Source organism: Hemitrygon akajei, chromosome 5, assembly GCF_048418815.1.
Source record: "Hemitrygon akajei chromosome 5, sHemAka1.3, whole genome shotgun sequence".
In the NCBI taxonomy this organism is placed as follows: domain Eukaryota; kingdom Metazoa; phylum Chordata; class Chondrichthyes; order Myliobatiformes; family Dasyatidae; genus Hemitrygon; species Hemitrygon akajei.
The window spans coordinates 155,016,022-155,036,633 of NC_133128.1; the positions used below are offsets into that span (position 1 = coordinate 155,016,022).

The window sequence follows — 20,612 nt, forward strand, 5'->3', positions numbered from 1 at the left end:
TGCATGCGACTGACGCTTGTTAGAAACTGTTGGTCAAGTCTCCTGCCCCTATTAAGCGGCAGAGTGTCCCAAATAAACGAAGGGAATTCCAGCTATTTTGTCGATTTAGATTTAGTTCTTTAGTAAGCAGCTGCCCTGATTAACTAATTGCTCAATTAACCGTAATTTTGTGTGTGTGTGTATGTATTCATATGGTTTTTAAACAATTATAAAATCACAAATATAAAGCTTTTGATTTTTATAGGAAAATCTTCTTCCCAGGATCGCCCAGCTGAAAATGGACAACTGACTGGGGGAGAAGAGGTAGGATGTGAGAACTGCGTGGAGTTTTGAGCTTGAAGCTTCCTCCCTACCGTATAGCACCTAAAAGAAAAACACCACGCATCATTTCTCATACTGTCCAAAAACGGCACTGGAGAAAAGGATGTAGGTACAAATAACCGCGATAACCGAACTATCTTTCCAGAGTTAAGTCAACAAAATCCACCTGGTCCTGCCAGAGTCGGTGAAAAGCGACGAGGACCGGCTGGAACACTACAGCAAGTTGCCTCTTGTCTCCCTAGAGCTTTTGTTGGTAATCGTTACCCTGGAAACCACGGAGCCATTTTTAAACAGAGCTGTGCGCAGCCCCGTGACGGAGTGAGGATTGACTTGAGTTCCCCGTCTGGTGACGTTGAAACCCCAAAATCAAATAAAGTTAATTGCCGTGCGGTATCTCGTAGTTCCAAGCGCCGAATGGGGTGCCGTTGCTCCGCAAAGCCATCTTGCCAAGAAATTTTGAAGAATTAATCGAGGATGGAGGATTCCTTCCTGTGCCAGTGCCTCAAGGACAGCCCGGACCCAGAGGCAGTGAGGAAGGTAATACCTGCAGACATTAGAAATGTGGCATTAACACCTTACATGGTTGGATGGAACGGTGCCTCTTCTGTCAGCAGTCAGTTTTGGGTTCGACTCTCGGTCCGCGATACCGACCAAGCGCCCTGGCTGTGCCTGTAGCCCGAGTCTGTTGCAGGTGTCCGATCTTGGGTCTGCAGACTCACTCTATCGGATGGAAGTGGCACGGTTCCGAATAAACGAAGGAAGTTTTAGGCTGCAGATTTTCCGGTCGTTATTCCGCCTACATTTCAACAGTTGGAAAGAACTTAATTGTTGGGAGAAGTTCTTTGGGATGTTCAGGAAATTTTACTAAGTGTTTTGTGGTTATTTTTTTAATAGCCATTGAAAATGATTTTCATAGCAAGAATGAGCGACGAGGCGCAATCGAAATGTTGATTTTAATCCCCATTATTATTTAGTATAACTGAGAATACGCAGATCACCCTCAATTTAGCAATCAAAACTGCATTTCCTTTCCTAAAACTGTAATAAGCAACTTTGGAATATTGTAAACATTTTGCTTGGTTACTGTTGCTTGTTTTCTGCATGAATTGATGGGCGTTCACAGGGCTAAGGTTGCATGTGTGTGCTTGGATTGATTTTTATTCAGGATAAATGAGAAGGTTCCTCATTGATGGAAGTGTCATCTTTGGGGTGGGACGTGAAGTTGAGAAGCCATGAAAGCTTCCGTTGCACTTTTAGGAGAACCTCAAGTAGTTATGTCCTGTCAAATTTTATTCCTCACTTAAAAAAATAACCAGTGTCCTGCCGAAGGCTTTCGCCCGAAAGGTATATTGTATTTTTTTTCCATAGATACTGCCTGACTTGCTGAGTTTCTCAAGCATTTTTGCATGTATTGCTCGGATTACCAGCATCTACAGATTTTCTCTTGTTTGAGGTCATAATTCGCTTTGGATTTTGTTGGAACCCGTTTGCAAAGATGCAGCCATATTTCATGCATTAACACGTAACTGAAATGTTCTTCAAAAGTGCTTCGTTGGGCATACTGAGATGCAAATCTTTATCTGTTGTAATTATATGGAAGGAAATTGATACTTTTCTGAATTTTATGTGGCCTCTAAATGTTACTACTTTGTTTTTGAATTAATTATTTTTTAATGTAAGAATGATGGCTGATTTTTACTTTGTTAATTCAGAAATCACCTCTAGTTAGTTTTACCTTTTCTTTGCAAAATGGTAGCTTTTGCTGCAGTTTGCCAATGAAATAAATCTGAAAAATAACTTTGACACTCTTAAACAGAGAAGAAGTCATCACCCTGACACAGTGGTGTCAAGAAAACAACCTCTCCCTCAATGTTGCTAAAAACAAAGGAGCTGGTTGTGGACTACAGGAGGAATGGAGACAGGCTAACCCCTATTGACATCAACGGATCTGGGGTTGAGAGAGTGAACAGCTTTAAGTTCCTTGGCATAAACATCACAGAGGATCTCACGTGGTCTGTACATACTGGCTGTGTGGTGAAAAAAGCACAACAGTGCCTCTTCGCCTCAAGTTTGGTATGAGTCCCCAAATCCTAAGGACTTTCTACAGGGGCACAATTGAGAACATCCTAACTGGGTGCATCACTGCCTGGTATGGTACTCTGCAGAGAGTGGTGCGGACAGCTCAGCACATCTGTCGATGTAAACTTCCCACTATTCAGGACATTTACAGAGACAGATGCTAAAAAGGGCCCGAAGGATCATTGGGGACCTGAGTCACCCCAACCACAAACTGTTCCAGCTGTTACCATTCGGGAAACGGTACCGCAGCTTAAAAGCCTTTTGGATTTGGGACAACAGGCTCTGGGACAAATTCTTTTACCAGGCCATCAGACTGATACAATTATATTTCTATGCTTTATTGACTGACCCGTTGTACACACTATTTATTAGAAATTACTATACTTTGCACATTTAGGTGGAGATGTAATATAAAGATTTTTACTCATGTATATGAAGGTTGTAAGAAATAAGTCAATTTAATTCAATTCAAATTCATTCTTGCAACTGACTTGCCAACAAACATTCCATTTATGCAATATGTATTTGACCATTATGTTAAGAACGATCTTGAATAGCGAGTCTAATCAAAAGATTGCGGTAGTCTGCTGGTGCACACTGGGAATGGGGCAATTATTATTTAGTCTTTTTTTGGCGCCTCAGTTTGCTGGAGAAGAAAGCTTGAAGGCTTGGCTGCTGCCCGTGACCCAGCAGAAAAGTGGGTAATGGAGGTATGCAAGAAGATGGAATAGGCTTAAAGGGTTGAAAGGCCTATTCTTGTTCCTGTTTTCTGTGCTTCCATGGTGTATGAGATTGAATGGTTGATGGTCAACTTGGATGGAGAAAATTGCTCTGTAGGAAAAGTATCTTTGATTAGAAAAGTGGCAGTGCCATTTGCAGGAGGAATCTGATTTTGGAGGCTATTTGGAACAGATACGTGTTTTTAGAAATATGTGGTTTTAGAAAGAACATAATGTGCTGCATTCAGTTCAAAATACAAGGAAACAGAAGCAGGCCATTCAGTCCTCTGAATTACTCAGCCATTAAATAAGATCATGCTGATCTTGCATTCAACTCTATCTTCCTATAATTTCCTATTCCCCAATCTTTTATTGATCCAAATATTTATTGCTGTTATTTAATGTACACAGCAATTGTAGCATTGCAACCTTATGAGGCAGAACATTTCTCAAGTCGGTCGTCACTGGGTCATCTCCTTATTCTGAGACATGGAGCAGCTTCCCAACATCTGCAATCAAGCCTCTTAAGAATTTTATGTCATATTAAAAACTTCCAGTACTTTCAAAACTAAGGATTGAAAGCTTTGTCCTGTTAGGAACAATTGAGTAGACAATCTCCTCATCCCAGTCACTAAAACTATAGTGAAAAAAGAAATAAGCTACTGGAAGGAATCAGCAAAATGAACAGTATCTATGGAGGGAAACAAACAGTCAAAATTCTGGGTCAAGATCCTTCATCTGGGCAAGCTATGTTCATTGTTTTCTCATGCCGTCTTTCTTTGAACAGCAGGGTTATGTTACCATCCTGTATCACAGGTTCCATTTAAAAGTAAGCAATCTCTCAAAGATCAAAGGTAATGCATGAAACACTTAACGTCTTTATCTGCTTTTGAAATACCAGAATCTAGTTCATCATGTTCAGATGACTTGTAGGATTCATCTCTAACTATCTTATGTGAAAATATGAAATCAGTGCTAATGTCTTTATTCCATCTCTTTCTCTTTTTTTGTGGAAATTGCTAGCAAATTATGTAAGGCTTTCTTCTTAGAATGCATATTAGCTCAGTTTGCCAAACTATAATTAACTCTTGTTTATTAGAAGAAGCCGCAGGGTTGGGGTCCTTATTTTTTTTAGCCCACAGAAACTGGATATTACTTCCCAGGACAGATCAATGTTATTTGGAATCAATCCTTAAATTCACATTGAGTAAGACTGTTTTGACATGATGTTACAGTATTATTTTAATACAGTTGCTGCAATACATATTATACTCCTACAATGCCACAATTTTGTCCTTCTTTTATCATTAATTTTTTTTCTCTCTTTTTTCAGACACAGAATAAAGGAAAGCTACCAAGGAGTGAAATAACATTTTTACCCCAGTTACCAGCGGTATGTTACCAGAAGATTAAAGTTTAAATCAAAATGGATTCTGGATGTGGATTATTAGGACAATTTATCAATTTGCATTTAGCTATTCAGTGTGATTGTTGTCCTGTGTAAATTACCAGGAGTACTGAGACAGTATAAGCACAGATTAGTTTGTTTTCTGCTTTAAAACAGCAGAGAAAAGTGAAGCAAAATTATCAGCAAGGTTTAAAAACAAAACTAGGGTGATTTCAGTTGGGAGGAATGCACTAGAATATTTGAAAAAAAGTAGCTGTGATGTATTTTCATGTTAATTGGCCAAATTTTGCTGAAGCAGGGCATCTTTTTTCTTGGGCCATTAGTTAAATATTGTATTGGATGATTTAGCTTGGGGGGGGCGAATAATTTCACCATCACTTGCAGGAAGTGTGAATTCACATTTTCTCTAACATATTGAATGAGTAATTAATATGAAAATCCACCAAATTGTTAAAAATAATGCTGAAATTGAAGGCAATATGTTCCTGTCATGAAGCAGGCAGCCAGGGAAGTCAATCAGTCTTGGGGTTCTCGATTTATGGCCATTTTATGGCTTATTTTGTCTTGGGTTTTTTTTTTGCAGGATCTGACCTATTCTCTTTTTACAAGAAATAGTTGTTGTTAATAGAATAATAATTGGTAGATTAACAGTTTGAAAATCAGTTACTACATACATATCCTTGTGAATAAATAAATAATTTGAATTCTATGAATAATTTGGAACAAAGTATTAATTGTAGATTACATAATGCAGTATATATAGTGGTATAGTCTTTGTTTAGTGTTTCAATGCAAAGGGTTTATAAGTAGACTAGAAATTTTATTAAGGGATTTTATTAACTGCTTAAATGTGTCCAGCAAATTATTTAAAATAATCAAAGAACAATATATTGTATTGTTGAATAGATATTTTCCAAATAAAGTGACTGTGTATTTGTCTGTACAACTTTTCAGAGCCGGTCCAAGCCATTGTGGCAATCAGCCTCGCCCTCTTTCTTTCTACAGGCAGAGGATGAGGATGAAAAATGTGACTTACTAAGTAAGTTTGAATCCTCAGGGGCAAAATGTTTATAATCCATTATAGAAATATCTTCAATTGTGGCGGATTTCTCCACTTTTTTTGTGGATAGTAATAGATTGGATCAGTTTTGATATTTTCACAGTTTATAATTAAGAGATGATCCCTTCACTTTCAGAGTCATTGCATTAATATAGGAAAAGGAAAGAGATGCAACAGTTCAGGAGCCTCTACTTGAGCAGGACTGAGTCTGTTGCTGAAGGAAATGGAGAAAAAAACAGAAACTAGTTCTAAACTGGAAACACAATGAGCTTACATTTATTAGAAAAGGAGAACATAGGAGAAACTAAACGTAGGGAGGTCTAATTGAGTCAATGAATAAATGAAGTTATAGGAATGGGAAAAGGTGGTTAAAATTAAATTGGGAGAACAATGACTGAAAATGAGTTAAACTTCACAAACAATGCAAATCATGTTCATAATTAAACAGAGAAAATGGAGACAAATAATATGGTGAAAGGGTCCATGTGTCATCAGATTTTCTAAGACATGGCTACCAAAAGATTAATACTGAGAGTTATAGATTACAAGGCATAACTTAATTAAATGAAAAGAATGGAAAAGGAAGAGTAAAGTAGCTCCATAAGATATAGTATCATAGTGGGAGTTAAAAATACTCTAAATGGTGCTGACTTAATAAAATGGTTCAATATCAATAAGGGATAATAACTAAGCAAGATTGCACTAATATTATGAAAAGGAGGAACAACATGCAACTTTATTTGTAAAAACGTGTGTAAAACAGTGAATAATATTTATTATGAATTGGTTGTCTAGAATTGAATAAAGGGAGTGAGGAAATGGAGTTCCTGCAATGTGTGCAAAACTCCTACCTAAATCGCGAAACAAGCTCTGTGATTTTTTTTTTCTCTCTCTAGATCCTGAAATGAAAAATGCATCAAAGAAATGCTCATTATTTATGGAGTATATTAAGGCAATAGTTTTGTAATAAATTCCAGTAAACAATTGAAAATGGCATAAGTATGATAAATACCTTGGTAATAGTGTGGAGAAAGGTTGATTGCAGCAGGGAGGAGTACAGGCTAAAAGCTGGGAAATCAAGACTAACATCAGTATTGAGAAATGGTAGTGTGCATCAATGACATATATTTAAAATGTTGTTTAACAGAATTCAAAGAAAAAAACACTTGTTTAAAAAAGGAATAAACATTAATGACACACCACAGATGAGGAAGCACATTGAAAGGGAAATTAGTAAGAGGGACACAGTATCCATAAGAGAGAGAATGGGGAATCTAAAGAAAATAGGAAAGAAATCTAATGATTAGGAAGATACAGGTTTCCATGAAATTAACTTATTAAGGAGCAAAGTTTTAAAAACTTATCATAAAGCAAACATTAAAAAAACTCATGTGGTGATAATAACATTAAGGTGTGATGGCTATTTACTGTCTTTGGTCAGGACTTTTTCTTTTTTTGCCAAACCCAGCTTTCATAGAGCAGCTGCGAGCTTCTAAAGATCTTGTGTGTTTTTGACTAAGTTAAACTTCCAAGAGGCTGTCTTGAGTTCTTAACGTAAATGGAAAAGTATAAGACAAAGGGTCATGTTAATTGGCTTGTATCAAACTCGACAATGTTGGCTAAATTATTTAGTTCAAGAAAGCTTGCAGGCCAGATTGATATTATCACTTAGCATATCAAGTAGCTGTTCTGTTAATAGTTGGAAGATTTGTGTACTCGAGTCAGCTTCACAGCATTGATTGTGGGTACCTGGAAACTCTGTCTCCAGAAGCTTTTAGACCACTTGTGTTAAAAGGAATCTGAAAAACAATCACGTGTATGAAGTCACCCAAGTGGCAGAGAAACAGTATACATCTATCGAGCAGTCCAGGCTTTTTAGGAATGGTTAAGGAACATCAAGAAGAATGACAGAATCACTGGGGAAAACCAAAATCCATTCCTCTGCCTTCAGTTTTTGAGAGTAACTTGTGGGTATGTCATTTTAGCTTATAGGAATTGAACCTGTGCTTTGGAAATTATTTGTGTTCTAGAAATGGTTTGTATTTTACAAGTCTTCTGTAAGATAGAAATCCTCTGTGAGTTTTAGATATGTTTTAAGAATGTTTGGATTTAAATGTGTATCACTAAAAATAAATGAACCATTTTTAAAATATTTTGTTAGCTGCATGTGGCTCCTCTTTGTTAGGGAGGGGGAATCTACTGCTCAAATAGTGGATATTCACAAATAAATTCACCATGGAGGGTAACAGGGAAGTAAGCTAATCTTTTAAGATTGGGTGTATACAGTATAATCTCCCTTTAGTGAGGGTACCCATGGCTATCTACAGTATATCATGTAGGGATTAAAGGCCTTAGTTTGAGTTTAGAACCACAGTCAACAAACCAATACCATCATAAAGGGATAGAAAGTGTAAAATCCTAACAACAAACACAAAATGAGAGAAGTATCAACTGATTATTTTGCTTTAGTATTTCAGTGAGAAAGATTAGGTGGATATGAGTTGTAAATCAGATAAATCAGAATAAGGAGATGTATTGGCCAGGATTTTGCTGGATAGGTTATGGTCCATACTCATCAATGAGACATGCAATTCATCCACATAACCCCCTGTGTGTTGCTGAGAAAGAAAATCACCTGCTGGCCAAGGTTGAGATTGTGTCTGTTGCTTTCCGAACTGTGGTGTGTATTTTGCCTTTCCAAAGATGTGGTGGTCATAATTTTTGCTACACAACTTGGCGAGAACTGCAGGGAGCAGCGTCAATGACTACACAAAAACAATTCACTACTTGAGTATTCAGAAATTGCAATGTTGCTATCTGGTTCACTGGGTGCTGATCCCCACGCTCCCTTGAAAGTCAGAAGTCCATGGTTCCTGTGCTGCCCTTCCATGTTCACTGGAAATTTTATAATCTTCTGTGTAATATGAAAATGAAAGTGAATTGTGACATTACCCTGACACTTTTTCAGTTTCATTACCTTATTTTTGTACCTCATCTCAAGCAAACATCTCACTGGAGTAGAGCTAATCCTTAGAATTAGTGGAAACTGTTCAACCTACAACATTGCATTTGAAAACCAAGGTAATCCCAATTTTCCTAATTGGATAACAATTTGTCAAGGATGCTTGTGCTCAAGGGTTAAGGTACATGCTATCATTGATTACTCAAACATACAACACAGTGGGCTTGCAGTCAATATCCACAAGGTAAAGGTTCTCCACCAACCTGCTCTATTGTACAATATTGTCCCCTGACTATATAGGTTTACGGCAAAATCCTGGAAAATATGGACTGCTTTTCCTGTCTCATGAAATGCCAGTCAGTGAGCACACCTCTGCCTTCAGGGGCCTACTAGACCTTTTGGTTACATGTGTTAAAGGATGTTTAAAGTCGAAGCCATTAAATCTGCCGCAAAACTCATTGCCTAATGAACAGTAGTAATCCCTGTCTTCCAATTTGCTTCAGATTGTTAGAGCTACCAATGGCGGGCAACTCAGGGCACTGGAAAGATAGCACCCACCATGTGTCCTGCTAAATCTTCCAAATGCCCCAGAAGGATGAGTGAACCAACATTCCACCATTGGAGCCCTAACTGAATAAACCATGTCATTTCCATACCTGATACCCAACTTTTGAAACAGGAACACTATTCTGAGGTGAAACGTGAAAAAAGATTACCAGGTTGACAGTGGAAATGATTCAAGTATATGCTCAAAGCCTCCTTTTTTGTTTAAAGCTGTGCAAGGAGCCTCAGGGCTCACACTACCAGGTGCAGGAACAGTTATTACCCCTCAGTCAGCAGGCTCTTGAACCAAAGGCGATAACTTCACTTGCCCCATGATTGAAATATTTCCACACTTATGGACTCACTGTCAATGACTCTTCATCTTATGTTCTCAATATTTATTGCTTATTTAATTATTATTATTATTATTTCTTTCTTTTTGTATTTCCACTGTTTGTTGTCTTTTGCACATTGGTTGAAAGCCCAAGTTGGTGCGATCTTTCATTGATTGTATTATGATTTGTTGGGTATGCCCACATGAACATGAACCTCTGGGTTTTATGTGGTGATTATTTATGAACTTTGATAATAAATTTACTTTGAACAATATCCACATTGATTTTGGGAATCTTTGGGCTTTAACTCCTCAAGTTGGAGTGTTTTGTAATATATTAAGAACAAAGTTCAAAGTAAATTTATTATCAAAGTACTTACTGTATGTGTTACCATATACTACCTTGAGCTTCATTTTCTTGTGGGCATTTGCAGAGAAATAAATACAGTAGAGTTTCACGAAAATCTATATATAAACTTGACAAACAACCAATGTGTAAAAGAAGACAGACCTCAAATGATTAAAAAAAAAGACTGAAAAGAAGACTTGTAAAGAATTCTTGAAAGTGAGTCTGGTCAGTCATAGAATCAGTACAGGTGATTGAAGTTATCCACACTGGTTCGAAGGTCTTGTGATTGTAGAGTAATAACTGTTCCTGTGCCTGGTGGCATGGGACCTAATGCATTGGCAGCACATGGAAGTTCAGCATTGATAGTGTTCTGAGCTTGCCCCCTTAACAAGCCTGTCTTGTTAGGTTCCTTCTGACCCTGCTGTGGAGGAGCCTCTGATTCCCACTTTGGCCTCCTCAGACACTGCAAAACAGGAAAGAAAATCATTCTTCCCAAGGGACTGCCCAATAAGACAGGACCGATCTATGAGATTGCACTTAGTGTTGTGTGCAGTTCCTATTGCCATATTACAGAAAAATATAGTTGTTCTGGGTAGATTAGAGGGGATTCAGGATGTTGCCTGGTTTGGAGGATTTATTCATCAGGAGAAATTGGAAAGGCTTGTTTTCCTTGGAATAAAGAAGGCTGAAGGATAACCTGCTAGAGATATTTACAATTTTAAGAGACATAGATAGGGTGGATAGTCAAAATCTTTTTCTCATAGCAGGGAATAAAAATAATGGCCTAGGTTTAAGGTGAGAGGAAGTATTTTTAAAAATAGCTATGGAGGGAATGTTTATATGGAGAGTAGCAGTATGTTCAAAATATCAACCAGAGGAGATGGTAAAATCAAATATAATCAGTATGTTTAAGAGACATTTAAGCATGCACTTGAATAGGCAAGGCATGAAAAGATATGTCTGTAATAAGGGTAAAAGGGATTAGTGGAGTTAGGCAAAAAGGTTGGTGAGGATGTAGTGGGCTAACGTGCCCATTTTTGTGTTGTATGACTTTGACAGAGTCTTGTGTAATGTAATTTGATCATGTGAGGAAAACTAGAATAAATTGCATCCAAGAATCTTAAAATAATTTGTAATGGACATAGGATTTTAGCCTGGACACTGCAGCCTCTGCAAAGGGTGTTGAGATGTGCAGAAATACCTGTGCCCCTTTACTTGCCTTCTGCTGCATTCAGTTATGTGTCATTTGTCTTGAGTGATGAAATGTGGTTGATTAATCTAACTGGACATTTCAGTCTTGGCTGTGTTTGCTCAGTACTTCCTACAGTTGGAATGTTTTTTGTATTCATAACATTAACCTTTGGTTACGTAAGATCAAGTTTAACACAGAGGATACATCTTATTCCCTGTACAGAGTGAATCATTACAAGTTGTTTTTGTGCATTCAAATATTAAAATAATAACTTCTTGTTTACAGGGGTTTCTCTACCCCAAAAACGCAAACGAAACAAAGCTTGGGAATCAGGAGCTTCTGTTAGCAGCACAAATCGGTCAGTCCATGATGGAGCTTCCCAGCCAAAAAAGGACCGTGAGCAGTTTAGAAGTGCTCTAGTTAATATTATTACGTAGGTGAATGTTCTTCTCATCTTGTCATAATTAATTTTATTGTAAAATGTGATTTGAATACAAAGAAGGTAGATCAGATAGATTTCATTAATGTTGGAATTGTGTTGGGGAAAGAATTAATTGCAATATGTTTATATTTGCCTGAGCTTAGAAGAATCAGAGGCGATCTCATTGAAACAAAATTCTTAAGAAGTTAATGGTAAATTCTTGGAGACTGCAGACTGAGAAACATACAAAGTGCCACAAAAATTATAAACCAGCTCTCAGATTTCACTTTATCCTTGGAGGTCAAATTGCTATATGTTTGTGCAGTTAGAACTGCCGACTTGTATCTCACATTTGAACAGTAGTCTGCACAGGTTACATTGTGCATTACAGATAGCTGGGGATTGCTATACATTTACTGCATTGTGGGAGGATCAAAACCAATGAAACATTTTGATTATGATCTTAATTCCATTTGTATAACTGGCTTTAGGATATTGTACAATGTTATGTATATATAGAAACATCGAAATCTACAGCACATTACAGGCCCTTTGGCCCATAATGTTGTGCCAACCATGTAACCTATTCTGGAGACTGCCTAGAATTACCTTACCACATAGCCCTCTATTTTCCTAAGCTCCATGAACCTATCTAAGAGTCTCTTAAAAGACCCTATTGTGTCTGTATCTACCACCTTCGCTGGCAGTGCATTCTGTGAAAAAACTTACCTCTGACATCCTCTGTACCTGCTTCCAAGCACCTTAAAACTACCCCCTCTCATGTTAGCCATTTCAGCCCTGGGAAAAAGCCTCTGACTGTCCACATGTTCAATGCCTCTCATCATCTTATACACCTGTATCAAATCACTTATCATCCTCCATCGCTCCAAGGAGAAAAGGCCAAGTTCACTCAATCTATTCTCATAAGGCATGCTCTCTAATCCAGGCAATATCCTTGTAAATCTCCAATGCACTCTCTCTATAGCATCCACATCCTTCCTGTAATGAGGTGATCAGAGCTGAACACAGTACTCCAAATGGGGTCTAATTAAAGTCTTATGTAGATGTAACATTACCTCACGGCCTTTAAACTCAATTCCCACGGTTGATGAAGGCCAACACACCGTACGGCTTCTTAACAACTAAGTATGCTATTTCACTAAATGTTTAAAACGATGCATTTTCAAGACAGATAAAATTGTTGTTGGCCTATATTTTTATGCCAGGATTTCCTACGTTTACTTCCAATAGTTTAATTTGCCTTTGACCATTTTAAATAATAGGCAGCAAGAATGTGCAGCTAGACAGCCTCCTCCTTTGGATGAAACAGAACCTTCAACAGCTGGACATCCTTCTGCAGTGGAGAAAGACATTCTTGTGAGAAAATAATGCTTGCAATTAGAAAAGTATATATTTCTTAAGTGTTTCTGAGGGCAGTTCAGAATGCAGTTTTCTGCGTATCCTCTGAGGCTTGATTTTGCCACACACCCTTGCCCGTGAAGTTGATCATCTTACTTTGAGGAAGGCCCCTTTGACTTCAGGCTTTCCATGTGAAAGATACAGTTATTCCTCTACCCCAGTTTACAATTGCATCGATTATGTAAAGTAAACTTTTGGAAGTCAGTGTTGAGCTTGTTTTCTTTACTGCCCATTGAAAGTACTTGGCCACTGATGGTATTGGGTTTGCTGACTGCTAAGTTCTTAACTCAAATGAAGACCTTAAGCCCAGTTGGTTATAAATAGCCATGAGTTCTCGTACTAAAGGAAGATTATACTGTAACTACCCGATCTTAGAAGACTAGTTCACTTCCCTGTATGTTCTTCATGGCGAATTTAGCTGCCAATAGCCATTATTCAAATAGTGGGTTCCCCTCCCTATTACCAAGGAGAATTTACTTTTGGCTAATAAGGTAGTTTAAAACACAGTTCATTTATTTTCAGTGATACACACACTTAAATCCAAACAACACTCTTAAAACATGTTTAAAACTCAGAGTATTTCTACCTTAAACACTTACAAATTACAAATCATTCTAAAACACAAACCATTTCCAAAACACAAAGTATTTCTTAAAGGATAAAGGATTTCCAAAATACAGGTACAATTCCTATAAGCTCAAAAGGCATACCTACAAGTTGCCTGTCACAGACACGGAAGCTAGAGAAATGGATTTTAGTTCAACCCATGCTTCTTTCATGATTCTTGATGCTCCTTGCCCCATTACTAATAAGCCTGAACCGCTCTCTACGTCTATACCCTTTTTCTCCACTTGGGTGACTTCAAACACGTATGGTATTACTCAGATATTCTCTTTACACAAATGGTTTAAAAGCACCTTGGAAATACAGTTCTTAGCTTTATGTTCACAGTTCATAATTAATGCTGTAAAGCTAAGTTCTTTGAGTACATAAAATTCCTAATTATAAACATATCAGTTATTGATATGCCAAATGATATTATCCACCTGGTCTGCAAGCTTCTTTGAACAAAGCAACATAAAAGTCAACTCGTCTGTTTGAAATTAAGCAACCCATTGTTTTATATTCTACTTTTCAGCAGTTAGTCTTATGGTATGAGTCTGAGGCTCCATAAGAGCTTGTTTGAAAAGCTGCTCCAAAGACACTACTTTCTTTTAACTTCAAACTGACTACTGCTTTCCATTTAAATTTTAAGCCCAGAAACTAAACCAATTGTTGATTGGGAGTTTACTTAAATTTTGTTTGTGACCTTATAGTTGCAGCTGCAGTGTTTAGAAAGCCAAGTTTAGCAAACATAAGCCAGGGAGTGAATACCTATCACAGAACCACTGCACGGAAGACTGTACTACAGCCTGCAACCTTCTGTGGGATACTTGCACTGTGTTTGTCTAAGCATCATAGATCTGTGCTCCCTCTGCTTTTGGGTTCAGAATCAGCCTGGTTTTAATTGTTCTTAAGTGGACGTAGGCTGTTGGTTTTTAACTCAACAAACCTTGTCCACCCCTTCACCCCCATTCATTGCAGTTCCATCAATTTAACCAGCCACTATGCAGGAGTGGCCCTGGACTGTGTTGATGAGCTACCTCCCAGCCGATCTGCACCAGTATATTTTTTCGTGGCCTTTTCAAATGTTCCTCAGAATATCTCAGCTTCAATGGCAGTTGCAGCAACAGTTTAAAGACCCTGAATTTGATCAGCATACATTTTTAGGAAGCATTGCAATCATGGTGGCTTTAACGTGCAAGTTCAGAATTCAATTGGCAAATAAACTGGTCTTTACAGTTAATTTATTTGTATTAAACTAAAACTTTGACCAAATACATATATCAGGTAATTGCATCTTTCTGAATGGCCAAAATGTCACACGTAATGCATTCTTGTTGATTGTCAGAATAGAAAATTGTTATTGTCTAGTTAAGGCAATTGTCCATCATAAGTTTAGACAAAGGGGAAATTGAGAAGGTAAAAGAAATTACCAACCCGAAAAGGTCTTTTAAAATAGATAATCTATTATTGGTCATTTAACAAAAATAATAAAAAATTATATTGAACAATAAACTTTAATTGTTGCTTTCCAAAATGTAAAGATCCATTTAAATTAAGTGTTGAATTAATTCATATAAATTATTTGAGTTTTTATACTGATATTATTTAAATTGAAGGTCTTACCCTGATATTGTTTGAAAGAATGTCTTGATCTACTTTAGCATGACTGAAACACTATTCTTTTTTAATAGCAATTGGGAGATTAATATTAAATTATTCAAAATCACCAGACATCAGATGATGGCATAGTAGCAGATTAAAATATTGGAATAGTTGATTCAAAATAGAATATATGCAAAACTTATTATCACTGTTGTTTAACCTATGAATGTTGAAAGGGTCTCCTGCAAGTGAGTGTTGTTTTCAGAACTGGAGAGCTCCATAGAAAAGGTGGCTTCATCCTTCTATCACTAATGGGATATAAATAGAATAATAGAAATATAATACTTTCTAACTATAATAAAAACAGAAAATGCTGGAAATACTCAGTAGGTCAGGCTGCACCTGTAGGAGAGAAAACAGATCTGATATTTCGGGCTGACATTGGAATATGGGAGGAAAGCAGAGCACTTGGTTAAAAACACACATAATCACATGAATGTACACACTCCACATAGACTGCACCAGAAGTCAACCTTGGACCCAATCACTGGGGCTGTGACATAGCTGCATTTTCTGTAGAATCACGGTACTGCTCTAAATGTCAATGGCTTCAACCGCATTAATATTCTTGTAAGAAAGGTTATTTAACAATTATTTGTTAACCTTTTGTTTTTTTTAAATTTTACAGAGGTATTACTACTACATTAACCATGGAATAGACACAGAACACGTAGCTCCTTTGGAGGACAGTTGGTTGAACGTTGTTTTGTCCTTGGTGCCATTACGTCTCAAATCATACACTGAAGTTATTGAATCGCTTTCAGATGAGATGAAAGAAGATTATCTTCTAAGTGTAAAGAAGGCAATAGGTAAAAGCCCTTGAGTAGTGTATATTTACTAATGTACCAGATTCCATATTTAGCCTATGAGCATAAGAAAATAAATAGAAGCAGCCCTTGTGCCTGATCTGCCAATCAAAAAGATCATGTCAGACTGTTTACCTCAGTTTCTCATGTTTATGTTTACCTCAGTGCCAGTTTCCTTCTCTAACTCCTCCCCAATATTTATTCACTCCCTCAATGATCTATAGATTTTTAGCTCCTTTGAATATGCTCAGCAATGGAATTGCCACTGTTCTTGGGTAAAACATTCCAAATGCTCAATACCCTCTGGTTAAATAAATCTCTTCTGTCTTGAATGGGTTATCCCTTTAGACACTGACACTTAATTCTAGATACTCCAGTCAGGGGAAATGATAAAACTATGCATTTATTATACATTCATGTCAACAAAGCAATGATTCTCCACCATAAACACAAGAGATCCTGTAGATGCTGGAAATTCAGATTAATACACACAAAATGCTGGCAGAACTCAGCAGGTCAGGCAACATCTGTACATCAGAGGTGTTAGGTACAGCTAGTTGAAGAGGTTTGCAATTGAGAAGACAAAGAGACTAATTTATGTTTGATTAAATTTATAACCAAGTGCATGCATAATTACTTGTAATGTATCTGAAAATAGTTAACTGATATGTTGCAAATAATTGATTTTAATATATTTTGAGGGGAAATAATTAATATTCTTTCAAAAACAGCCTGATGAGCCCACAGCTTCTCACTGTACTGCAGATTCAAGGAAAGTATGTATTGTACTTTAAATCAGCATTGTTTAGAAATTAAGGTCAAGCTGGTCAGATCTATCTACCTTGAAGTAAATTATAAGAAAAAATGCCACTTTATTTTTGAAAATAGTTAAGGGAAACATACTTTGCATGGGTTGATTTGTGATTACAAATCTGGAAAGCCTCAGTACAAAATTCACAAGCTTGGAACATTTCTGGTAAATCGAATATATCCTTACCCAGCAATACAGATTATGAAAAATATGATGACTATTGTCTGAAAATTAACCTATATTTAATTTCTTATTACATGTAGTGTGCTTGAAGATTTGGACCCCATTTTCCGTGCTTTCTAACAGATGGTGTACATTTCAACAATTGTGTACTATTTGAGAATATTTTCTGACTTCTGGAAGTGGTTAGAAACATTGCAAGAATATGTAACCATACAATGTATAGAGGCTGACCACGTGATTGTGTCAATATTTGAATAGGACTTGGAATATTTGCACTTATGAATGTGTATTTCTTCATACTTTCAGTGGACTTTGTTTTAAGAGACCCCAGAGAGAAAGAGGAAGAAAAGAAAGAACTCCCTAGTCATCGTGCAGAGTAAGAAGGATGCTATGAAGTGATGTTATTGAAAATATGAAATACGGGAGAACAAAGAAAGAATTTTTGTCACACAGCAATGGTGTTTTTTGCATGTTAAGTACTCCTTATGCTCACTATATATCTTGTGATCATAGGAAATGTGTGGTTTATCAATTGATATTGTACCAGAGATATTTTGTCACATGTACCTGTGAATGGTGCTTGTAAATGGTGCATGCTAGAATAATAGTATCAAGTCTATGTTTAACCACAAAAAAATATAAATCTCTTCCTTCATGTTTTCTGCTGTGTATGTTGTGCTGAATGAAAATGAGAGAGAGGTTAGATCTCTTGTATGACTTTTTCATGCAAAACATTCTTCGTGTACCATAATTCTACCATCCAACTCTGTGAACTGTGATCTTACTTAAGGGTGTGAAGGTTCAATAGTTCTACTTTAACTTATGATCAAAATAAGTTGATACAGATCTTAAGACTTTATAGCTTGCTGGATTGAAGATTACTTGGGGAAATTGCTATTCTATGTTCTATAGAATATTCTATTCTATTCAGCTCAGGATAGAAGGGGGGAGAATAGGACAACTGTGGTGATAGAGGATTTGTTAGTGGGTGAGAATGAGATTCCCAGATGGTATGTTGCCTTCCAGGTACCAGGGTTCAGGACATCTTGGATGTAGTCCTCAGCGTTCTTAAGTAGAAGGACACTACTTAAGAGGTCAGAGGTTGTGGTGACATACCAATGACGTAGGTAGGAAGAGTGATGAGGTTCTGCAAAGGAAGTTCAGGGAATTAAGTGGTAGTTAAAGATTTTCCAGTGCTGCACGATGGGTTTAAACTGGAGTTGGAGGAGGATGGGAGTCAAAGTGGCAGAACAGATAGTAGAGAGGTTGTGGAGGCAGATGTTAAGACTTCAGACAAAGTCAGGAATCAAAAGGTTGAACTGTTGTGAGAAGTGTATATTTCAATGCAAGAAATATCATAGGAAAGGCAGATGTGCTCAGGGAATGAATCAACACATGTAATTATGATGTTGTAGCCATTAGTAAGACTTTGTTGCAGTAGGGGCAGGACTGGCAGCTCAATATTCTGGGATTCTGTTGTTTTAGATGCGACAGAATGGGTGGGATTAAATGAGGAGGGGTCACGTTGCCTGTCAGGGAAAATACCATGGCAGTGCTAAGTCAGGACAGACTGGCAAATTTTGCCTAGTGAGGCCGTTATAGGTGGAGCTGAAATTTAAGAAAGATATGACCAAATTAATGGGGCGATATTACAGTTCCTGCAACAGTCCGAGGGATTTAGAAGAACAAATTTGCAGAGATTACTGACCGTTGCAAGAAACATAAGGTTGTTATAGTATGTGATTTTAACTTACTACAAATTGACTGGGACTCCCATACAGTAAAAGGACCAGATGGGATGCAGTTAAACACTTCATGAACACATCAAATGTGTTCAGGAAGGTTTTCCTAATCAGTACATAGAAGTCCCAACAAGAGAATGTGCGATACTTGAACTGCTGTTAGGGAATGAGACAGGACAGGTGACAGAAGTTTGTGTAGGGGAATGCTTTGCATTTAATGATCATAAAGCCATTCGTTTCAAAGTAAATATGCAAAAAGATTTTTTCTGGTCTGTGGGAAGAAATTCTAAATTAGAGAAAAGCCAATTTTGATGGTATCAGAAAGGATCTGTCAAGTGAGGAGTTGGATGGGCTGTTTTCTGGCAAAAGTGTTCATGGAAAATGGAAGGTCTTCAAAAGTGATATTTTAAGAGTAAAAAGCTTGCTTGTGACTGTCAGAATACAGGTGAACCTTAGTTTCAAGAGATATTGAGGCCCTGCTTAAGGAAAAAATGGTGCAAAGCAGGTATAGACAGGTAGAAATAAACATGCTTATGGAGTATAAGAAATGCAAAAGAACACATAAGAAAGAACACAAAATGCTGGCAGAACTCGTCACTACCTCCTCCCATAGATGCTGTCTGGCCTGCTGAGTTCTGCCAGCATTTTGTGTTTTTATTTATTTCCAGCATCTGCAGATTCACTCGTGTTACATAAGAAAGAAATCAGGAAGGCTAAAAGAAGGCATGAGGTTGCCTTAGCAGACATTGTGAAGGAGAATCCTAAGGCATTCTACCGATATGTTAAGAGAAAAAGGATTGCAAGGGACAAAATTGGTTCTCTGGAAGATCAGAATGGTCATCTATGTGTGGAGCCAAAAGAGATGGAGGAGATCATGAATGAAGTTTTTGCATCTGTATTTACTCAGGAAACAGATGCAGAGTCTGTAGAAGTGAGGCAAAGTGGCATCAACTTCATAGACCCTATCCAGATAACAGAGGTGTTTGCTGTCCTGAGGCAAATTAGGGTGGGTAAATCATCACGGCCTGACAAAATATTCCCTTGGACCCTGTGGGAGTCAAGTGTACAAACTGCTGGGCCCTAGTAGAGATATTGAAATCATCCGTAGTGGCAGGTGAGGTACTGGAGGATTGGAGGATAACCAGTTTTGTTCTGCTGCTAGAAATGTGTAAAAGGTTGAACATGATGCAACCAGTGTTGTGAGATGCATATATTTCACTGCAAGTAGTATCATAGGATAGGCAGATGGAATTATAATATTGTCGCTATTAGTAAGACTTGGTTGTAGGAGTGGCAGGACTGGCAGGTCAATATTTTTGGTTTCCAGAATATTAAGGGTCTGGATATATAAGTATTTAGATAGACAGGGACTCATTAAGGATAGTCAGCATGGCTTTGTATGTGGTAGGACATGCCCAACCAATCTTAGTTTTTCAAAGAAGTTACTAGGAACGTTGATGAAGGTAAGGCAGCGGATGTTGTCTACATGGACTTTTGCAAGGCATTTGCAAGGTCCCGCATGGGAAGCTGGTCAAGAATGTTCAGTTACTCTGCATTTAAGATGTAGTAAATTGATGAGACATTGGCTTTGTACGAGAAGCCAGAGAGTGGTAGTAGATGGTTGCCTTTCTGAGTGGAGGCCTGTGACTACTGGAGTGCTGCAGGCATCGGTGCTGGGTCCTTTGGTGTTTGACATCTATATCAATGACCAGGATGATAATGTAGTTAATCGGGTCAGCAAATTTGCGGATGATACAAATCTGGGGATGTAGTAGACAGCGAGGAAGGCTATCACGATTTGCAGCGGGATCCGGTCCAGCTGGAAAAATCGGCTGAAAAATGGCAGAAGGAATATAATGTAGACAACTGCAAGTTGTTGCTCTTTGGTAGGACTAAGCTGGTTCAGTCTTACACAGTAAATGGTAGGGCATTGAGGAGTGCGGTAGAACAAAGGAATCTGGGAATACAGGTCAATATTTTACTGAAAGTGGAGTC

The 20,612-nt window shown here is 37.6% G+C and overlaps 1 protein-coding gene across 1 annotated transcript in view; it reads left to right on the plus strand.

The window, feature by feature from the left end:
- Positions 1–598: 598 nt before the first annotated feature.
- Positions 599–20,612, plus strand: part of dnah7 (dynein, axonemal, heavy chain 7) — a 262,198-nt gene continuing 242,184 nt past the window's right edge. The window contains exons 1-7 of the mRNA XM_073046961.1: positions 599–858; positions 4,453–4,512; positions 5,482–5,566; positions 11,253–11,400; positions 12,672–12,765; positions 15,704–15,884; positions 17,182–17,251. Coding sequence (XP_072903062.1) covers positions 796–858; positions 4,453–4,512; positions 5,482–5,566; positions 11,253–11,400; positions 12,672–12,765; positions 15,704–15,884; positions 17,182–17,251 — 701 coding nt within the window. The 5' untranslated portion in view covers positions 599–795. The remainder of the gene's footprint in view (positions 859–4,452; positions 4,513–5,481; positions 5,567–11,252; positions 11,401–12,671; positions 12,766–15,703; positions 15,885–17,181; positions 17,252–20,612) is intronic.